The sequence below is a fragment of the Salminus brasiliensis genome, chromosome 1 (genome assembly GCF_030463535.1).
Source record: "Salminus brasiliensis chromosome 1, fSalBra1.hap2, whole genome shotgun sequence".
Lineage (NCBI taxonomy): Eukaryota > Metazoa > Chordata > Actinopteri > Characiformes > Bryconidae > Salminus > Salminus brasiliensis.
Window position 1 is genome coordinate 34343511 of NC_132878.1, and position 18294 is coordinate 34361804.

The 18294-nt window shown below is 43.8% G+C and overlaps 1 protein-coding gene across 2 annotated transcripts in view; it reads right to left on the reverse strand.

Moving 5' to 3' along the window:
- The window catches only part of mdn1 (midasin AAA ATPase 1), a 66036-nt gene that overhangs the window by 9362 nt on the left and 38380 nt on the right, over positions 1-18294 (reverse strand). Inside the window, exons 58-88 of one of the 2 annotated variants that reach the window (XM_072678445.1) lie at positions 17613-17739; positions 16937-17101; positions 15802-16016; positions 14674-15061; positions 14362-14474; positions 12928-13591; positions 11711-11872; positions 11219-11504; positions 10813-11051; positions 10243-10338; positions 10033-10127; positions 9752-9876; positions 9406-9558; positions 8916-9025; positions 8709-8782; positions 8354-8537; positions 7258-7411; positions 7015-7161; positions 6776-6902; positions 5983-6088; positions 5256-5371; positions 4531-4938; positions 4035-4258; positions 3732-3869; positions 3394-3572; positions 3060-3221; positions 1648-1785; positions 1425-1560; positions 1135-1313; positions 648-779; positions 185-326 (exon numbers count right to left, since the gene is read on the reverse strand). In XM_072678445.1, coding sequence (XP_072534546.1) covers positions 185-326; positions 648-779; positions 1135-1313; positions 1425-1560; positions 1648-1785; positions 3060-3221; positions 3394-3572; positions 3732-3869; positions 4035-4258; positions 4531-4938; positions 5256-5371; positions 5983-6088; positions 6776-6902; positions 7015-7161; positions 7258-7411; positions 8354-8537; positions 8709-8782; positions 8916-9025; positions 9406-9558; positions 9752-9876; positions 10033-10127; positions 10243-10338; positions 10813-11051; positions 11219-11504; positions 11711-11872; positions 12928-13591; positions 14362-14474; positions 14674-15061; positions 15802-16016; positions 16937-17101; positions 17613-17739 — 5684 coding nt within the window. Of the gene's footprint in view, positions 1-184; positions 327-647; positions 780-1134; positions 1314-1424; positions 1561-1647; positions 1786-3059; positions 3222-3393; positions 3573-3731; positions 3870-4034; positions 4259-4530; positions 4939-5255; positions 5372-5982; positions 6089-6775; positions 6903-7014; positions 7162-7257; positions 7412-8353; positions 8538-8708; positions 8783-8915; positions 9026-9405; positions 9562-9751; positions 9877-10032; positions 10128-10242; positions 10339-10812; positions 11052-11218; positions 11505-11710; positions 11873-12927; positions 13592-14361; positions 14475-14673; positions 15062-15801; positions 16017-16936; positions 17102-17612; positions 17740-18294 lie in introns of both variants that reach the window. The other variant, XM_072678435.1, reaches the window with a different exon arrangement.

Here is an 18294-nt window from a genome sequence, read left to right on the forward strand (position 1 = left end):
TGGTTTTCCCACCACGACATGGTAAGAACAGACGTATGGACGTTTGGATGGATGATTTAAATGTAGTCCCGTCAACCTGTGGATGGTTATACACTAAAAACTCCTACGTTGACTACTAAGGTGTTCTGTCTGAATGCAGTCTCAATAATAGATCCAACAAAAGGTACATCTTCATTCAACTCACCTTCCCCATCTCCCTCCTCATCCTCTCCTCCCTGTTCGTCCTGGTCCAGATTGAGCTCCTCAGGCAGGTCCATGGCCTCTGGCTCAGTTTTGTGCTCCTGCTTACCGTGGTAGGGGTCCACCTCATTCTCATCAAACTCGCGCTATGCACACATGCAAACATATACACAAACACACTGGAATCAGTACTGTGCAAAATTATTAGGCCACTTCAGGAAACTATGCTGAAAGCTATTTATCTATTTCGTCACTTTGAATTAGCTCATGTGAATTCTAAAGATGTTTCTAAAGATGTTTGTGTATTAGTTTAACTATTTCTGTATTTCGTGTCTGATTTATGATATTTGATTTCTGATAGTTTTGTGGTAAATTTGAAGCTGACAAGCAGCATACATCTTAACCAAATCTTCATATGAGAGGAAACTGTTGTAGGTGCAGTCCTCCTTCACTCAGAAGTAACTTACCTCATCTTCTTGTTCGTGTATTTTCTCCTTCTCCTCTTTGTCCATTGGATGATCTTTGTCCTTGTTCTTTTCGTCTTTGTTGGACTCCCCAGCTTCTGTGTTGTCATCTTTAGCAACCAGCTCTGACTCTCCCTGCAAAATCACATTTGCCCAATCACTGATGGCATAAGCGACATAAGTACTTCCTTGAAAGAAAGTTTTCCCCTAATGTTGAAAAGCTATAGTGACCAATCACCAACCGATCAGCATCAGCTTAGTCACCTGCCGTCATATATTTTGACATTTCCAAACATTCTTAAAAAGATATATATATATTTTTATTTATTTTATAAAATTTAAGTTCTTTTTTTTATAAATCTGACAAAAGTTCAGGTAAAACTAGAGTATAAGGCTCAACCCAATGCATCAGGGTTTGCACCAGCTCTAACTTTGGGACCTGCATCAACAGAGAGCAAGAGCAAGAGAGATAACTAAGAGTGCAGCCTACCTGGTCCATTCCTGGTCCGGACTCGTCCTCTTTATCACTGCCGTCAAAATCATCATCGTCGTCATCTTCATCACCCCACATCCTTTCGTCCAGGGTGTCTGTGGGCCCATCTCCAAGATCTCCCATCTTCTTATCCAGCTCGTCGTTCTGTTCTTCATCAGAGTCCTCTTCATCTTCACCTACACATATAAGAAAGGCAGTTCTTGACATTTGAAAACTTTACATTTGAGAAGTTTCCTCCAGAAACCGCTGAAGTGACAGCAGAGGTGGTTAAATTTGGCAGCACTGACCTTCTTCTCGAGGCTCTCCGTCATGCGTCTTTCCGTCAAAGTCCTCGGACATCTCGATGGCGTTGTCTTCTTCTTTAATGTCTTTCTGGTCTGGCTCTTCCTCTTTCTCTTGTCCTTCCCGAAACGTGTCCTCAACCTGCAAAAAGTCAAAAAAGCCTTCTATAGGTATGGTCTTTTTTGGAACTTCACTAGGTTTCAGCTTATTGCCAAAATGTGGCGTTACCTGATCTTCATTCTCAATCTTGTCGCTGACGTCTTTAACCCCCTCTCCCTCACCAATGCCACCGCCCTCGTAGTCATGGAATTCTGTAGCTCCCTCTCCGTCACCTCCTCCCATCAGCTCCTGAGGCAAACAAAATCCCTGTGTGTGCAGAGACAGAGAGACAGAGACAGAGAGAGAGAGAGACACACACAGACAGACAGACAGACAAGACAGACGATAAGTAAACTATGATAATTTATTTATTACTTTGTTCGGTACCTGGAAGTGAACCTCAAAAAGGCAAATTCCAAAACCCCAAAACTGTGACATAAGAGTCCTGACTTTTGTTTTTCATGCCTCCAAGTTTTACATACACACAGCGCACAAGCAAATAAGAGGCTAAACAGAACACCAATTTTGGGAAAGCATGATGCTACAAAAGCTAAAAGCTAATGCTAGCTAACCAGGTGAAACATGGCTTAAAAAGGGCTGATTGGAGGAAGTGTGTAGAGGCTGGTGAAGAGAACAGGTGCAAGAATAAATGCATCCCTTACTACAATCTCTTCAGCTAGCTAACCATACATCGTGCCAAGAGGACTCAGAGAGGACAGCAATACTCTCTGATTAGGACACAGAAACAACAATTTTTTTAAATAAAAATAAGTTTTTGTTATAGTGCTAAAAACAAAGCTATGATATGCTATGTGCTTCTTGTGAACTGTTGCAATGATATACACCAGACAATCAGAGCAGAGTCCCCGCCCCCTCAGTTCACTCATCATATCCCCACTGAGCTCCACCAGCTCAGGGACTATATGCATTTTCACCTTCATCTGGACGTTTTCTGAACATTAGCTGCTATACTCATACTGCCTTGCACCCTTTATTTACATATGGGATGCTGTTTACCATACCAGACCTAGTCTATCAAGTGCACCTGAACTTAATTTGCACATTAATCACCCAGTCCTTATGCACACATTTGCACAAGAGCATGCACATATTTGTATATTTTTGTATGTATCGTATTTATTGTCTATGCAACCTGTCTTGTGTTTTGTCTATTGTCTTATGTTTTTACCTATTGCTGCACTGGAGAGTGCAGTGCTAGCCTAACATTGTACTGTACAACCCTGTATTAGCATAATGCCAATAACACTGAACCAGATTTGCAATGTAGCCTGTTACATCTGAAAGCTCATGTGAATATCCCTGGCAGATTATCACATACATTTAAAATAGGATAAATCAGATTACATGCTATTTAAATATTGACATCAATATCAAGTAAAGGGAAAAAAACCTGGCCTCTTGAAAATGATTAGGTTCAGAATGTGTTCAAAGGAGTAGAACTCAATGCTACACAGTTCAGAACGAGCTATAACGTTCAGTTTTGACAAGATTTCAGATATGAAAAGCAGCGCTGGCATTACCTTCTGTCCGAGGTCAGTGAAGAGACTGGCGAGGACAGACAGCAGTTTGCCGGTGCTGCGGTGAGTGCCCATACACACCGCCACATACCAGCGCACTAACTCCGAGTACACACACAGCATGGGCTCTAAACGAACCAGACATCTGCAGGCCTCCCTCAGATCCTGAACATATTACACACACACACACACACACACACACACACACACACACACACACACACACACACACAACACAAACACAAACACAAACACAAACAGAGAACAACTTAGTTTTATTGTGCCATAGACACTGGAATTAAATGTGAAGCACCTCGTCACCCAGTGCAGAGCTCACCCCTAGTTGCTGTGGTGGACAGGTGTCTCTGTGGGATCGCAGTCGCTCCAGCAGCTGTTCCGTCAAACCCACAACGTCGGGCAGCGTGAGAGATGACATGTCCCCAATCAGGTCCTCTTCCAGCAACTTGCTTAGATGACCTGGCTTCAACAACTCCTCAGCCCCCTCAGAATCACTTTCTGAAATACACACATAGAAACACACATATTGATACAGAAGGTCAATAACATAATTCCAACAGAAATCATGTGGACATTTAGTCAGGTAGATGTGTAAAAATGGTGTGTGTGTGTGTGTGTGGGGGAGAGGAGGTGTGGCAATTGGATAAGACTGCGCACCTCTCCTGCTGTCTGCATGCTGTTCTCCCTCTCTTTCTTTTTCTCTCCGTTTGACCAAGTTCTGTACCGCACACAGAACCGTGTTTATGGTAATCTCCACCCGCTCTGAGAACTCCGTCCAGAACGATGAAGCAGGTCCTGAGAGAGAACAAGCACACACATTAGCCACTCGAAAATGAAAACTTCAAGCAAAGTCAACACTGAAGTTAACTGACTGATTTTAACGTTTCAATTTCTTTTAGCCACATTAGCACTGTACTTGACCCTCCTCTTAAATATTGGTTTAGGAGGTTTTCCTCTCACGTTTTGCAGACTGTCCAAGTGACAGCAGCTGAGATTTCCATGCTGTGAACTCGGTGACGCAGTTGTCCACCTCGCCCCTGACGGCATGAAGCCCTCGGGTCAGGCCTTGCTGAGCGTTGAGCACAGTAACTCCCTCAGGGACGAAGAGCTGCTCTAAAGCCACCATCCGGCCTGCTAGAGTCCCCAACCCATACACACACGAGCTGCACTGCTCCATGTGGCTCCTGGGTCAAGAGATCAGAAAAGAAAGTGTTAGCTGGCGTGAACCTGGTTAATATTTAGAACACTACCTCTGTATTACAAGCAGCCTTGTAAGTTGCACTGCTAAATGCCATTAATGTAAATGTAGTGTATTAAGTATTATTAGTAGTTTTATTAGTAGTAGTTTATGTAAATTCTTACATTTTTCCAAGATTGTGTCATAATTCATACATAATTCATTACATTGTGTAAATGAAAAAAAAAGGCATTAAGGCATCATGTCCCAGAATCTCACCATGTGTGGATGGCTCCATTTGTGGATTCCTCTTCTAAAGCATTCAGCTTCTCCTTCAGCTGTGTGCTCTCACTGTACAAAACCTCCACTGTCTGCATTGCCTCCTTCCAGCCCGCCTCACCCCGTCTCATCAGACATGCCTGAGGCTGCAGGTGAGGGGCGAGGGGTGACGGGTGGCTCAGGGTAGCCTCACCCTGCCCGGCCTGGGAAAGCGCAGCAGACGGACCCTCCGGGCAGCACTGGAGAACCCAGGAGAACTGTTGCAGGGCTGTGCTGCACTGCTGCGCCAGCGCCTGAGCTCTCACCACCCAGCCGCGGAGAGAGTCCTGAGGAGGAAGACCGCCGTCCTCTTCCTCACCCGAGTCGGTCACATGCGATCGGATGTCCTGGACGCTGTTGATCAGCTTCCTGAGAGAGAATCAAAGGACAGTCTCAAAACAGATGTGTTTGAAATTACTCTGCTACCTCATAGGAAAAAACACACAGCCATCATCATCATCATCATCACATAAAGCTAGTGTTAACTGAACCAGATTCACCGCCCCTCCCAGCATGCAATTCATAATATACAATTCTACTGGCCCCTCTAGCTGTTTTTACATTACTTTACTATAATACTGTCATACATTTCTTAACAAGGCAGTAGGCAGTAGTGCAGTAGTAATTTTCTTACACTTCAGTATGTTCCCCGAGTCCCCAGTAAATATTAAAGATGAGGACTGTACCTGAGGTGCACCCAGTGCTCGGTCAATTTGGTGAGTCGGCGTCTTTGTCTCAGCAGCAGTTTGAAGAGGTGAGAGGAGAAGCCACGGCAACGCTCCACATTCCCCAACCCCAGCTCCTGCAGACCGCAGACACGCGCAGCAGATACAAACACATTACTCCAATACACCAAACCACACAACACTGTGCAATGTACCATCCAAAGTGTGTGGACAGAGTTACAGGACAGATGAACACATGTATCTATATTAGCCATGTTAGCTCACAGACACTGAGCATGCTGAGTGATGGGGAAGGAGATAGTTGCGCCACTGAAGCCTGCACTTTGCACATTAGAGTGCCTTCAACAGCTCCTTCATTTCATAGTCATTAAAAAATGCAAGAACAGGAGAGTAGACATCACTGCATTTGCTAGTAATGCACCGGACCAGCTTTTGTTAACATATGAGCTCTGCTGCTAACTACCTTGGTACTGCTCTAGGTTGTACAGGTAAATATACAAAAAAAAAAAAGAAAAAACCCACAATTTGTCAACCTAGGCGTCTCTCAACCTCTGGTGGGCAGTGTGTATGGAACACGTGCAGACCACTGCCACTGACTTTAGCTAATCTATTAAGTTCGAGAAGTAGCTCTACTGCTTTCAGAGTTTCGTAACATGTGCCGAGCTGGTTATTGGATGGCAGTGGTGTTTTTGGTAGCTATTATGAAGTCCAGACTGAAAGTGCAAACCTTTGCAGCCGATTGCAGAGCAGCCTGCATGGCGTTGCGTCTGGCCCAGGAGCGGTAAAAGTACTTCTGACAGCCGTCCCAGGCACTTGTCATCTCAGCAAAAAGTCTGGTGAGAGAAGAAAGGCTGCATATTCAACAGAAATTCTACAGAGAATTTTTTCCTCAGCCTTAACATACCTTCTAAAGCTAACCGTGTTTGAGTTGGCTGAGCCGGATGCACACCTGCTCCCTCTTGTGACTTTCCAGATGCTTAAAAAAAATAAGCAATCTGTTTTCTCTATCACATGACTATGTGTTATGTGTGTTGGAGTTTGAAAGGACACTGTATAATTCAATGAAAACACACCAGACAGCGAGCAGTTGAATGAGGAGATGCGCAAGCCACTACTGTTCGTTCCTTCGGATCGAAATTTGATGAAAAATAACTAAGCCATAACTTATTTATAGTATGAGTAGTTGCGATTGCCATTGAGGCAGTGAAAAGAAGTAACTTCATGTAAACTTACATGATTTCCACAACCAAGCAATCACAAAACATTGCACCAATAAAATGTCCTCGACAAGACTCCTAACACTACATTCTCCTACCTGTGTAACATTATTCCAATGTAGGTCGCACTGCATCAGAGCATCAGTCAAATGCTGAAAGTGTAAGTTCACTGTTTATCTGTGCATTTATCTCCTTTTATTTGTAATATGTTAATTCTTTTAGTTTCTTTTTCTTGCTATGAGAAGCTCTGTGAATACAGGCCCAGATAATGGTTTCATGCAGGTTGAACGAAGGTGATCTTACGCATTCTCAGCCTGTTCCTGTGTCTTGACTGCAGACAGTGCCGTCCTCATCTCTATAGGCTGTAGACACAGCGGCTCCTCCGGATCTGCTGTGCGACCCCACGTCAGACCCTTGCGGTACGACAAGCCTAAGAGACAATTAAACTTACTCTCAGTTACACTCTCAGTAGATTAGAGGTGACCAGCACTGTGGCTAAAACAGCCTAGCACATACACAAACAAACAAACAGCGGTACTGACCAATCTGTGCCAGCATTTTGAAGAGGTCAGCCAAAGCTCTTTGTTTCTGCAGGAGGATGTGTTTGACCTCAGCCTTCTGCCTCTCCTGTTCCACGGAGCGGTCCACCGTCAGACTCTGCAGTGCCTGCACGTTGGCTATGATCTCCACTGGGAACACCACACAGAGGAATGTTAAAGGATCCACATTTCACCTTTGTTTGGAAGTCTATATATAATTTATGTACATTACAGATCATCACCGACCTGTAAACTGGTCGAGGTCCTCTGACAGTTCCGGTAGCGGCGCAGTCTTCACCAGCTGCACGCACATCTTCCTCATCTTCCTTGTGAGGAAGGGCAGGCGAGCCTGCAATGATGAGGCCTCTACACCGGACACAACCTCCTCCTGAGTGTCACTCTGACAGTACACACAAAACAGCCAGTGTTCAGAGAACACACAAAAAAGTCGTTTAAAACAAAACTATGCCTATTCAGCCTTAACGATGCAGCACCAAGCTGTTAACTCTGTCTGCTCCATGCTCACTGTCCACTGTGTGAGTTTGCTCACTAGTGTGTATTCACTGCTTGGATGGGTTAAAGTCAAATTCCATCTTTGTCCAACACAAATGATGATTGTGGTTCTCTTTGTCTCTTTATTTGGAACACCAGCTCACCTGCTCTTTCATGCAATTATCTACTCAGCCAAACGTGCAGCAGCAAAGCACTGCATAACATCATGCAGATACGGGACAGCAGCTTCAGGTAATGCACACATCAACAATCAGAATAGAGACAAAAGTGAACGAGTGATTTTGAGCGTGGTGCGATGGTTGATTTCAGACTGACAGGTTTGACTATTTCTAGAACTGAGGATCTGCTGGGATTTCTCAGTTCTCTAGAGTTTATTTGGGGTAGTGTAAGTAAAAAAAAAAAAAAAAAACAACAACCAAAAACTATGTGGTTTTCATGGTCACTGGATCTGAACACTTTTGGGAGATTAGAACACCTTAGGAGAGTCTAAAATCTGCAGAAATGGACCAGAATCTGAAAGGAACATTTCCAATATCTTGTGGAAACCATGCCATGAAGAATTTAAGCTGTTTTGAGAGTAAAAGGAGCCCCTACCCAGTTTTAGTCTAGTGTTCCTAATAAAGTGCTTCTGAGGGTAGATTAGAAAGCACATATAAAAATTGACTGACTTTGATACTGGGCGATATGGAGAAACATTCGGTGACGCCACTCCTTTAGTTGCTCCTTCAGGGCATTTTAGTTTCATGCTGGTTACTAATTGAGGATATCTGTTATTACAGTGTTCCCTAAAAGCTCTATAAAAGGAGTGAGGAGAAACAGAAGTCTGCACCTGTAGGTCTCTGCCCCGTCCTGGGAGGCTGCTGTTGAGTGCCTCGTGGAGTCGGTGCAGTGGCGTCTCCTCAGGTTGGGTGTCCACGCTGTCCATCCCTGCACTACTCCCCTGCTCCACTAGGCAGGGAGCACATGGCTCGGCCAGAGCTGCCTCAAACTTCTTCACAAATTTGAACAGGGTCCTGCACACAGCGTTTAAGGGTATAACATAGGAGCTGTCAAATTATATCTAGTAGCAAATGGTTGTTCATTAAATGCCAGAAGTACAGTCTTCACTAACCTCAAACAACGTTGGGGGAATGATGGACAACAAGTTTTAGTTACAATCTCACAAACATCCTTTTTATGCTCACCTGTGCGTTTTCTCTACTGATTGTTTAATGGACCAGAAGCTGACATCATTCCACTTGGAGATCTTGACAAAGTCCTGCCAGGGAAAAAAAATAAAATGTTTGATAATGGTAGGAAGGAAGATAAGATAAGACAAATCTGTCAATTGTACTCCTGAATGGGATGTTGTCCATTCTTGCTGACTGGGCTTCACTGGTTTGAGTACTTGCCTTGAGTTCTTTCTCGATGGGCGTCCTTAGCTGACTCAATCGAGACTGGATACTGTCTGAAAACTGTGCATAGTATTTGTGCAGGTTCCACAGCAAACCGCACAGTGGGGCTAAAAGAGGGACAAATCACTGTTACTTTAGGTTTTACTGTAATACCCCAACTCTTTCATATGATCATGGTAAAACCCCTGGTAAACTGCATTGTTTAGAAACCATACCGTTTCAATAGAAAGCCAGACTGGGATTTGGCAAGTGCACAATGCTATACCAATAGAGGCTGCCCTGTATTTAAGTTCACTGTAACATAGCAGACCTAGCTAAACTAAAAATACTCTTTATAACTTCAGTGAGAATGTGTGGGGCTAAATAGGCAGTCGTATGAAAACAATGAATTCAAAACCAGCTGATTTCCTTTTCATTATAAATACTGTTCATTTTCACAACAAGCTACAGGTGGTTGTAAGAGTAGGAGATGTGAGGAGACTCTAACCGCGCCCTTCTTGTTTAGGAGCCAGTAGGACATGGCAGTGGAAGGCCAGCAGCATGGCTAGGCGTGTGTGGAACTCTCCCAGAGTGGAGCCCTCCATGAAGCCCTGCAGAGTGGACGTGACTGAGGAGAGGGACAACTCTTCCACACCTCCCTCTGCTGGACAAACAAGAATAGCAGAGTAAACAGGACAAATCTGATTCAGGAATGCAGGTCATCAGTGCCAAAATCTCATTTACCAAACAATAGATGAGACAACTGGCATTCAGTACTTCACTTTTTTGCAATAAATTACTTAGAGAGACACTGATCACTTTTACTGAGTTAGTGATGCTTTAAGGCTTTTTACCAGTCTTAGAATCAGTCCTCTTCTCCTGCAGATACTTCTCGATCAGCTGGTAGATGGAGAACCAGTGCTTGTTGGAGTTCTCCGCATGCCGCTTCAGGGCATTGTCCAGGCTGCTTGACCAACAGCTGCAAAAGCACAACAGGTCACATCAGTTAGACTATATTTACTGATTTTCTATCTGTCCATTTACATCTAGATTCGGCACTTTTATCTCCACAAAAGGAACTCTATTATACAAGCGGTAGTTAATCTAATTTTGGACCATTTGTCTTATTAATTACTTTAGCTCTAGTTTCCTCCACTGGATGATGAGCTGAGTGACGGACTCCAACTCGTTCCTCAGAGACACAGAGCGACTGGCATTGTTCTCCCAGTCCTAAGAACAAGGGAAAGAAGAGAAAGCCAGCATGTAAGAACGAGATAGAGAGAGTTTCAGGTAAGCATAATACATACAGCCCCAGGCCTTAAGGGCCATAAGCATGTGTGTATACCTGTGCTTTGCTCAGCACGATCTCCAGGCCATTAAGAAACTTGGCCAGAGGGCTTGACAGACTGAAGGCCAGAATTCTCTCTGTCACCACAGTGATCTGGGAATTGCAAAAACATGACTTAGAAAGGAGGGTAAATTACATTTTTAGTTGCCAAACTTTTTTCTGCCACAATTATTTTCTGATACTACAATTAATACAACCACATGGTAGATCAAACGTTTGAACAGAACTGGAATGACAGCTCGACTAGTTATTAAAAAAATATATACGTTCATTTTGCATATACTTTTATTTTGTATCATATTTGATACATCAAGAATGTATTTTTCAGTTTTTTAAACAAACTAAAACATTAGAACACATTAATACTAAAAAACATATTAATCGCTTATACCCTGAGTTTACTTTCAAAAGTTTACCCCAGTAAATTCAAACTTAGAAAATGTATTATTATTATTATTATTTCTATATTATTTTATAATTACAGACAGATCAATTAACTATTTAATTATCACACTTATGTTATCATATCTCCACGGAGACTTTCTCAAAGCTTTAAGCTTCTCCCACCTGAACCAGAGCTGGGTGTTCTGGCCAGTCATCCAGACGCTGACGGACGGCCCTGCCCAGCTGCTCGAGAGCGGGCAGGCACAGCCGGGCCTGGCTCATGTTGGGCTCTCTGTAGAAGTCATAAGGGCCATTGCTCTGCAATATCAGACCGGCCGGACCCCCAGAGCCCCGCACTGTGTTCTGCAGGAGAGAACTCAGCAGCAGCTGGGAGCCGGTCATTTGGGAGTTCATTTCACAGTCTGAGAGAGACAGAGAGAGAAGTATAGGAGGGATGAGAAAAGTTGGTTTTAGTTGAATGACATCTGCATAACTGAACTGTAGATTGAACCATAAAGGTTCATCAAATTATAGAGAAATTAGAGAGAAACACATAAAAAGACGTTACTAAGGAAAAGCACACACTTACCCATGAGATGATAAAACCGTGCTATCAAGGGCGCTGTGATCTGATAGGAAGCGACCAGAGCGCTGATGTGGTCTTTGCTCTGATTGGTCAGTGGGATGGGCTGGTACCACAACGATCGAGCGTAGGACACGCAAAGTCTCTGGTGCACCTGAACAATGGTGTTATGGCAGCTGGTTAGTAGAAGGCCGCTGTTTTCATGAGAATCCGTCTCTTCAACTTCGTCTTCATCGTCCTCAATAATGATTGGCTGCTCCAGACTAGGCTCTGCAGTGATGTCCGCAAAATCCTGAGACAAAAAAAAGGCAACTCGCTGAAAAAAATGTCTAAACCACAGACACAAAGTACGGTATTACATCACTGAGCTCTGACCAAAAGAATATAAAGGGTTGAGTAATCAGCAAAGTCAACTAGATTGGTTTGTACAAAGGTAGTGCCTCAGGAATGGAGTGATGAGAGTAAAGACTGGGAGGAAAACAGGAGGTGCTGGCTGACCTTGTGGTAGGTGGGGAAGGATCGTCTGAACTCGCGCTCCTCCTGTTGGTCCTCAGTTAGGCCTCCTCCGTGGAGACGTGAGCGGCTGCGGTACAGACTGGCTTCTCTCTGCTCCTTCTCTCTGGCTCTCCTTTCCTGCTCATCCCACTCGTTCACTAGAGCCTGAGCACATGAGACAGATACTTAGATTTGACTGAAACTTCGACTGAAATGTTGTGGCTCCAGCTAGACTGTGTCTAAATAAAAGTCACTAATACAAACCAAGCAGTAACACAAAGTTACAAACTGCACATCCTTGGTTTTAAATGCTGACAGGAAAAAGACGAGGTTTATTAATATTCATATTAACATTAGAAGATTTATTAATGAAAAAGAAATCACTCATCAAGTTTAATTTAAAAACTGATAGCTAGTTAATAAGCCAACAGTTAATAATAATGTCATTCAAATTTTAAATAATTTTATATTAATTTTAATAATCAATAGATCATTCGAATATCAAAAAAGTCATTTCTCGCAGCCCTAATCTCTAATGTCTAATGTATAGCGTCAACCCCCTCCCCCCTTTTCATTCAACTTGAACCTAGAGCACAATGTGTTTTCATTTGTTGAATTGAACGTACTGGGAGGGAAAAAAGAACAACAAAAACCCATATTAAAAAAATAATGTAGTTAACATGTCTTGAGAGACGATTCTGAGACAGACAATCTGTGAGAAAATCTGTCTCCTCTGTCTCCACCACACCACAACAAGCAATCAGAGCCAGAATGAGCGTCTGAAGGCATATGGATCTCAATTATTGAGGGGCCTTGGGAGCTTTGCCAACACAATGGAATATAAACAAGAGTTCTTTGAGCCTGTAGTGCTGCTGGAAAACCAACCAATAAAATCAGAGCTTAGTTTTTCCACCCCAAAAGCCCTTCATACAAGAAAAATACAAGACAAAATAACAGGGATTTAGCTAGACTTAGGGTTGTAGATAAACTAAACTTCTAACGATAAATGCTTTCTATGGCACCTTTGCTTTTCCAGAGACACAAAATCCCTTTTAACAGTAATGTTTAAGAACATCTAATATCTAGATATTAGTACATACCAATAAGCAATCACTGTTATTAAAAAGAACAGCAACACAATACTGGCTGAACACTAAAACATTTACCTAATGGATTTATTAAATGCTAATATGACAGCTCAACATGTATGGCCCTCTTACCTGACAAACGTGTCTGAGCAGCGTGCGAGCCTCCGTCCCTAGCTGTCCGGCGGTCAGCGCATGGCTCTGCAGGCGCAGGAGGGCGCTGAGCAGCAATATGGCAGGTTCAGGGACCACTCGTGGCGCCTCAGCAGCCGGCAGTAGCTTCCCCAGCCCCCGCAGCACATCTGTGCAAGCCCGGGAGCAGAGGAAGTCTGCACTGGCCAGGTCAGAGCTCAATGGCACACTGGGGAAGGCCAGCAGGGTGGAGAGGAGGCGGGGCAGGCCCGGCAGTGCAGTCAGCGAGGACGATACCTGAGAGGCTAGTAGACGCATGCCATGCTGCAACTGTAGGATGGCCGAGCGCAGTGGCACCACCACATCCGGATACAGCGGGTACTCCTCAGCCAGACGCTGCGCGAAACGCTGCTGGGATGCCTGCCACACTGCCTCCTCCTTCAGCAGGCCCTGGATGCCCGGCCTGGATTTAGGCCTGGGGCCCTGCAGTGCCTTCAGCAGATGGGACAGCAGGTCGCCCACGGCCGCTGGCTGCCCTATGCTGCACAGGTAGTGCTGGAGCTCCTGATAGAGCCGGCCGTACTGTGGGTCAGTTGGGCGACAGGCCTGCTTGCGGCCAAGCTCACAAATCTGCTCCTTCACCTGCTGCATGCGAATCCACAGGTACCTATACACATACAGAATGAATCATGAAAAAAATTACTGATATGGGGTAAAATAAATAAATAAATAAAGACATTCTTTTGAAATTCAAATTCTTCATAAACGCTGTTGAAGAAATTTTGAAAAATATTTGGACACGTGCGGACAGAGCCTTAGCATTACAGAGTAGTCACAGGTGCCTTGGTGGCCTCCCTCATTAGTCTCCTTCTTGCGCGATCACTCAGTTTGTGAGGATGACCTGCTCTAAGTTACACATGTGCCATAGCTTCCATTTCTTAACGGTGGATTTAACTGATGGGGATGTTCAGTGACTTGATTTGTTCTCCTTCTACTCTTCAGTAACCTTTTCTCTGAGGTGTGTGTAGTGTTCTTGTGTCTTCTTGGTGTATTAAGCAATACTGATTAACCAGTGACTGGACCCTCCAAACAGGTGTCTTACTACTACTACTACTACTACTACTACAACAACAACAATCACTGCACTCAAGTGATCCCCATTTCACCACCTGTGAGACTACTAGCACCAATTGCCTGAACCTCTGTTGAATTAGGTCAGCCACTTTAAAGGGGGTGAATATTTATGATCACTTTTTCCACATTATATATTTTTATTTAGTCGCCAAGTTTTTTTATTTTTAAATTCTTGTAAAAAAAAAAAAAAAAAACATCCATGGGGGTGACATATACATTTTATAAGCACAACAGGACATTTTGACTAAATGCATGTCTACACTGATATGTATATAAGTTTTATAGTGTTTTAAGACAAGATACCTGATTCGAGGATGCTGGAACGCATCAGTGGTACTGCTTTCTTCGAGCTCCGCTCCAGTCAGCAGTTGAGAAGAAAGACTGCGCCCCCTCCACTCATCCTGGAGCAAGGCAAGCTGAGAGAAAAGGGGAAAAAAAGTGAAAATATGAAAGCGTAAAGTGCCAAAACATGAACAGATGTGCCAATATCACATTTTCTGTTTGGTCTAATAGAGGTTCCTGGTTGTCAGCTATATCTGTGGCATATGACAACAAAGCTGCACTCAAATGTTTTGTAAAAGCATTTTAAATTCCTGCTCTATGACTCCGGCTCACCTCTTCTTGTGCGTAGTTGAGTTTGTAAGCTCTCTTTACTGCCGGGTCAAAAATGGTCTGCGGAGCCCAAACCTGAATCTGCAACAAACCCATGTTCACCCAGAAGACACCTGACCGGGCCAGCTGGACCGAGTCCTGCACGCGGTTATGGGAGAACTGGGTCAAGCAGGTTACCAGCGTGTCCAAGAAGCCTTCTGGGAGAAGGTTTTCAGGTAAGCCTTCTCTGAGGGCCACCTGTATCTCCTGGGCTGCCCTGACGGGGTCCTGACCATCAATGAGACTCTCGCATGACTCCGCGTAGCTCTCCTGCAACCCTGGAGACAGCAGGTCAGAGAGAGCGTGCAGCTGACGGCACAGCACAAGCCCCTGCAGTCTGCAGTCTGTTAACCTGCGAAGAGAACAAAGAGCTCATATTTAATCTTACATACCAGTTTCAGTTTTTGAGATAGACACCGTTCCATCTCCAGACTGTTGATCTGATTCTGGCTTGAATGAAGCTTTTTGATCGTACATATGGTTTCAACATAGCAACAGATTTTAAAATGATTTTTGTTCTATAGGTATGAATGGTGTGTAAACGTCTTTTACCTTTCCTATGTTGTGATATTACAAATACATTAATAACACCCTAGCAACCACCCGAGCCACCACAGCAAATGCCTAGCAACCACTTAGTAAGACCACACCATAGCAACCACGTTGCAATGCCGTGAAATATTCCAACTAAGAACCACATTTACATTAAAATAAAGCTTATTGATCACATGCCTCTGAAGTTTCCAATTACTAGCACCATTACAATACTTATAGGCAACTACTCATCCTATGTTTTGGGGGGAGGTGGGGTAGTGCACTATAGACCTCTGAGGCGTGGCCTATGCTTTGACATTACTGGTTTTAAAACTACTTAAAGTAAAAAAGTAAAAGTACTTTTACACTTTTCCTTGAGTAAAAAGCTTAATTTGATATTTCAACTCCTATAGACATTCTATAGAATAACCCTAGTATCTACACTTCTACCTGAGGAATGAATGTGAATACTATTTGCGAAATACTAATAAATATTGAGTTTTGATCCATATATGTGAATGACCACCCTTAGGGTATGTGCATGTATGATATCCCTACCTGAAGTCGGCGAGTTCGGACATGGCCATGTTGTCCCACAACACAGCGCTGAGGTCCTGCAGCTGCCCCACTCTCTCCCTCCACTCGCCAAGTGTCACGCGTGATGATGACAGGAAGGTGGAGCCAGACGGGTCCCAACGGCCACCCACCTCACCGCCACTTAAAACTCCCAGCACACAGCGGGACCACACAGCCCGACTCAGCATGCCTGGACCCTGTGGGACAAAAATAAAAAATAAAAAACATGGTTAACTTAAAAATGAAGCTCATTTAGAAGTTTTTATTTTATAAATGATGAATGATCTTTTAAACACTCTAAAAGGCAAACGGAAACCTTGACAAATGGCTTCACTTCAAATGTTATTTTATTCATTCCTTTAATATACTACTGCTGTCACGCAAAACTTAGCCTCAGTTTTAACTGTTTTTTTACTTTTTGACTTTTATCGAAAGAGGTTTCAATCGCAATTTGGTTGCAATCCCAAGAAACTGATCCATCCGCGGCTCTAGCAGTCTCTGTGTCCGTAAAACAGCAGGTCTGAAAGCCATTTTTTACAACTGAGTGAGAGTGATATCTACCTTTCTTATGGTTTATATGGTGATACGATTAACAATAGCAGCCATCAGTACACATAAATACAGCTTGCCTCTGAAGTTTCCAATTACTAGCACCATTACAATACTTATAGGCAACTACTCATCCAATGTTTTGGGGGGAGGTGGGGTAGTGCACTATAGACCTCTGAGGCATGGCCTATGCTTTGACATTAACTGATCCATCCGTGGCTCTAGTAACGTTCCGGACACGAGGAGGTTAAGGACTTCGATCCTGCGATAAATGCTAGCCACTGCGTTTTTTTAAACTACTGCCAATGTGGCATCTGACACACTTAAAGGACACGCTTGGAGGAAAGCGTCAGGTCCCCAGTTCCGCAGCACCACCTAATAACACGGCTTAAGAGTGCTGAGGGGAGAGAATGCCATCTACCCGACCAATTGTGCTCTCTACCGGACTCCGGTCACTGGCGGCAGAGCAGCGGAATTTGCGATTATCCGTGGTCCTTTTTGTGCCATTTTGGAGGACAATGTTTTTGCGTGACAGCGAGGACATGTTTGTTAGTTCACTGTTATTTACCGTATCTGAGGGCCCTGGCAGTGACCTGGAGCTGTTCTGTTCCTCTGGACTGAGTGGGCTCCACTTCAGCCAGCGTTCAGGGTCAGACGTCACGCTGCTGCTCCACAGTGCGGCCAGAGTTTCAGACAGGAGGTCACACCACACTAGCTGCAGCTCCTCTACAGGCTGGGGCAGGAATAGAAGGCAAGGTTAGTAAACAGCTTAAAAAGGTCTATATGTGCTATCGAGATAAGCTATATATGTATGCAGGCAATTCCAGCTTTGTGAATACATTATCCATGGTATCCTTCAGATTACCAAGTGAATAGAAAGGCTAGAATTCAATGGTTTGATGAATATAAAGCAACCTCAAAATGCAGCCAGTACACCAGAGTTTTCTACATATCGTTAATGTACAAGTTAATGAAGGTTGGGGCAACCTTCATGAAATAACATGTACTGTTGATATTTACAACTTTAAAACATACTTCTGCACTTGTTTATTTGCTGAATTTGAAATCAACAATTGTGGTTATGGTACCATTAATGTTATTTTACATTATTATAATATATTTTTCCAAAGAAATAACTTTATTTTCAGTTACTTTATTTTAAAAATTTGAAAAGTGGGTGTGACTGTATGAGTGTTATTAGTTAGAAATGGTTGGAGTGAGGTAGAGTGCATAAGGTGACCGACCCGTTCTGTGCCGAGGAGGAAAAACAGTGGCTGAAGCTGGCGGATGTTCATGGGCGTAGACTGCATGCAGAAGCGCAGGTGATTGGAAATGGATCGACAGAGGCCAGCCTCCGCTTCCTTATTCCCTCTGCGGAAACAAAGCGAGTCAGAACAGGTCACGATCGATGTTGTAGAGCATCAAAGAAAACTTTTTCTATATATAATAATATCAAAATGTCACTTATTAAAGCTACTATTTTTTCTCTCTCTCCCTTTCACATGCACACTCACTCTCTCTCATGTACATGAGCACTGTGGGGCAGTGGTGGCACAGAGCACCGGTTTATTGATAATAGGGTCGGGAGTTCAACACCCAGGCTCGGCAAGCTGCCACTGTTGGGCCCTTGAACAAGGCCCTTCACCTTACCTGCTCTCCGAGGGCCGCAGAACTGGCTGCCATCAGCTCCGGGCATGTGTGATCACTAGTGTGTATTTACAGTTTTCAAATGGTGAATATGGCTGTCTTGTCTTGTAGCACTCACAAGCTTTTTCTCCTTTTTCTCTTGCACACTCTCTTCCTCTTTCATTTCTCTCTCTCTCTCTCTCTCTCTCTCTCTCTCTCTCTCTCTCTCTCTCTCTCTCTCTCTCTCTCTCTCTCTCTCTCTCTCTCTCTCTCTCTCTCTCTCTCTCTCTCTCTCTCTCT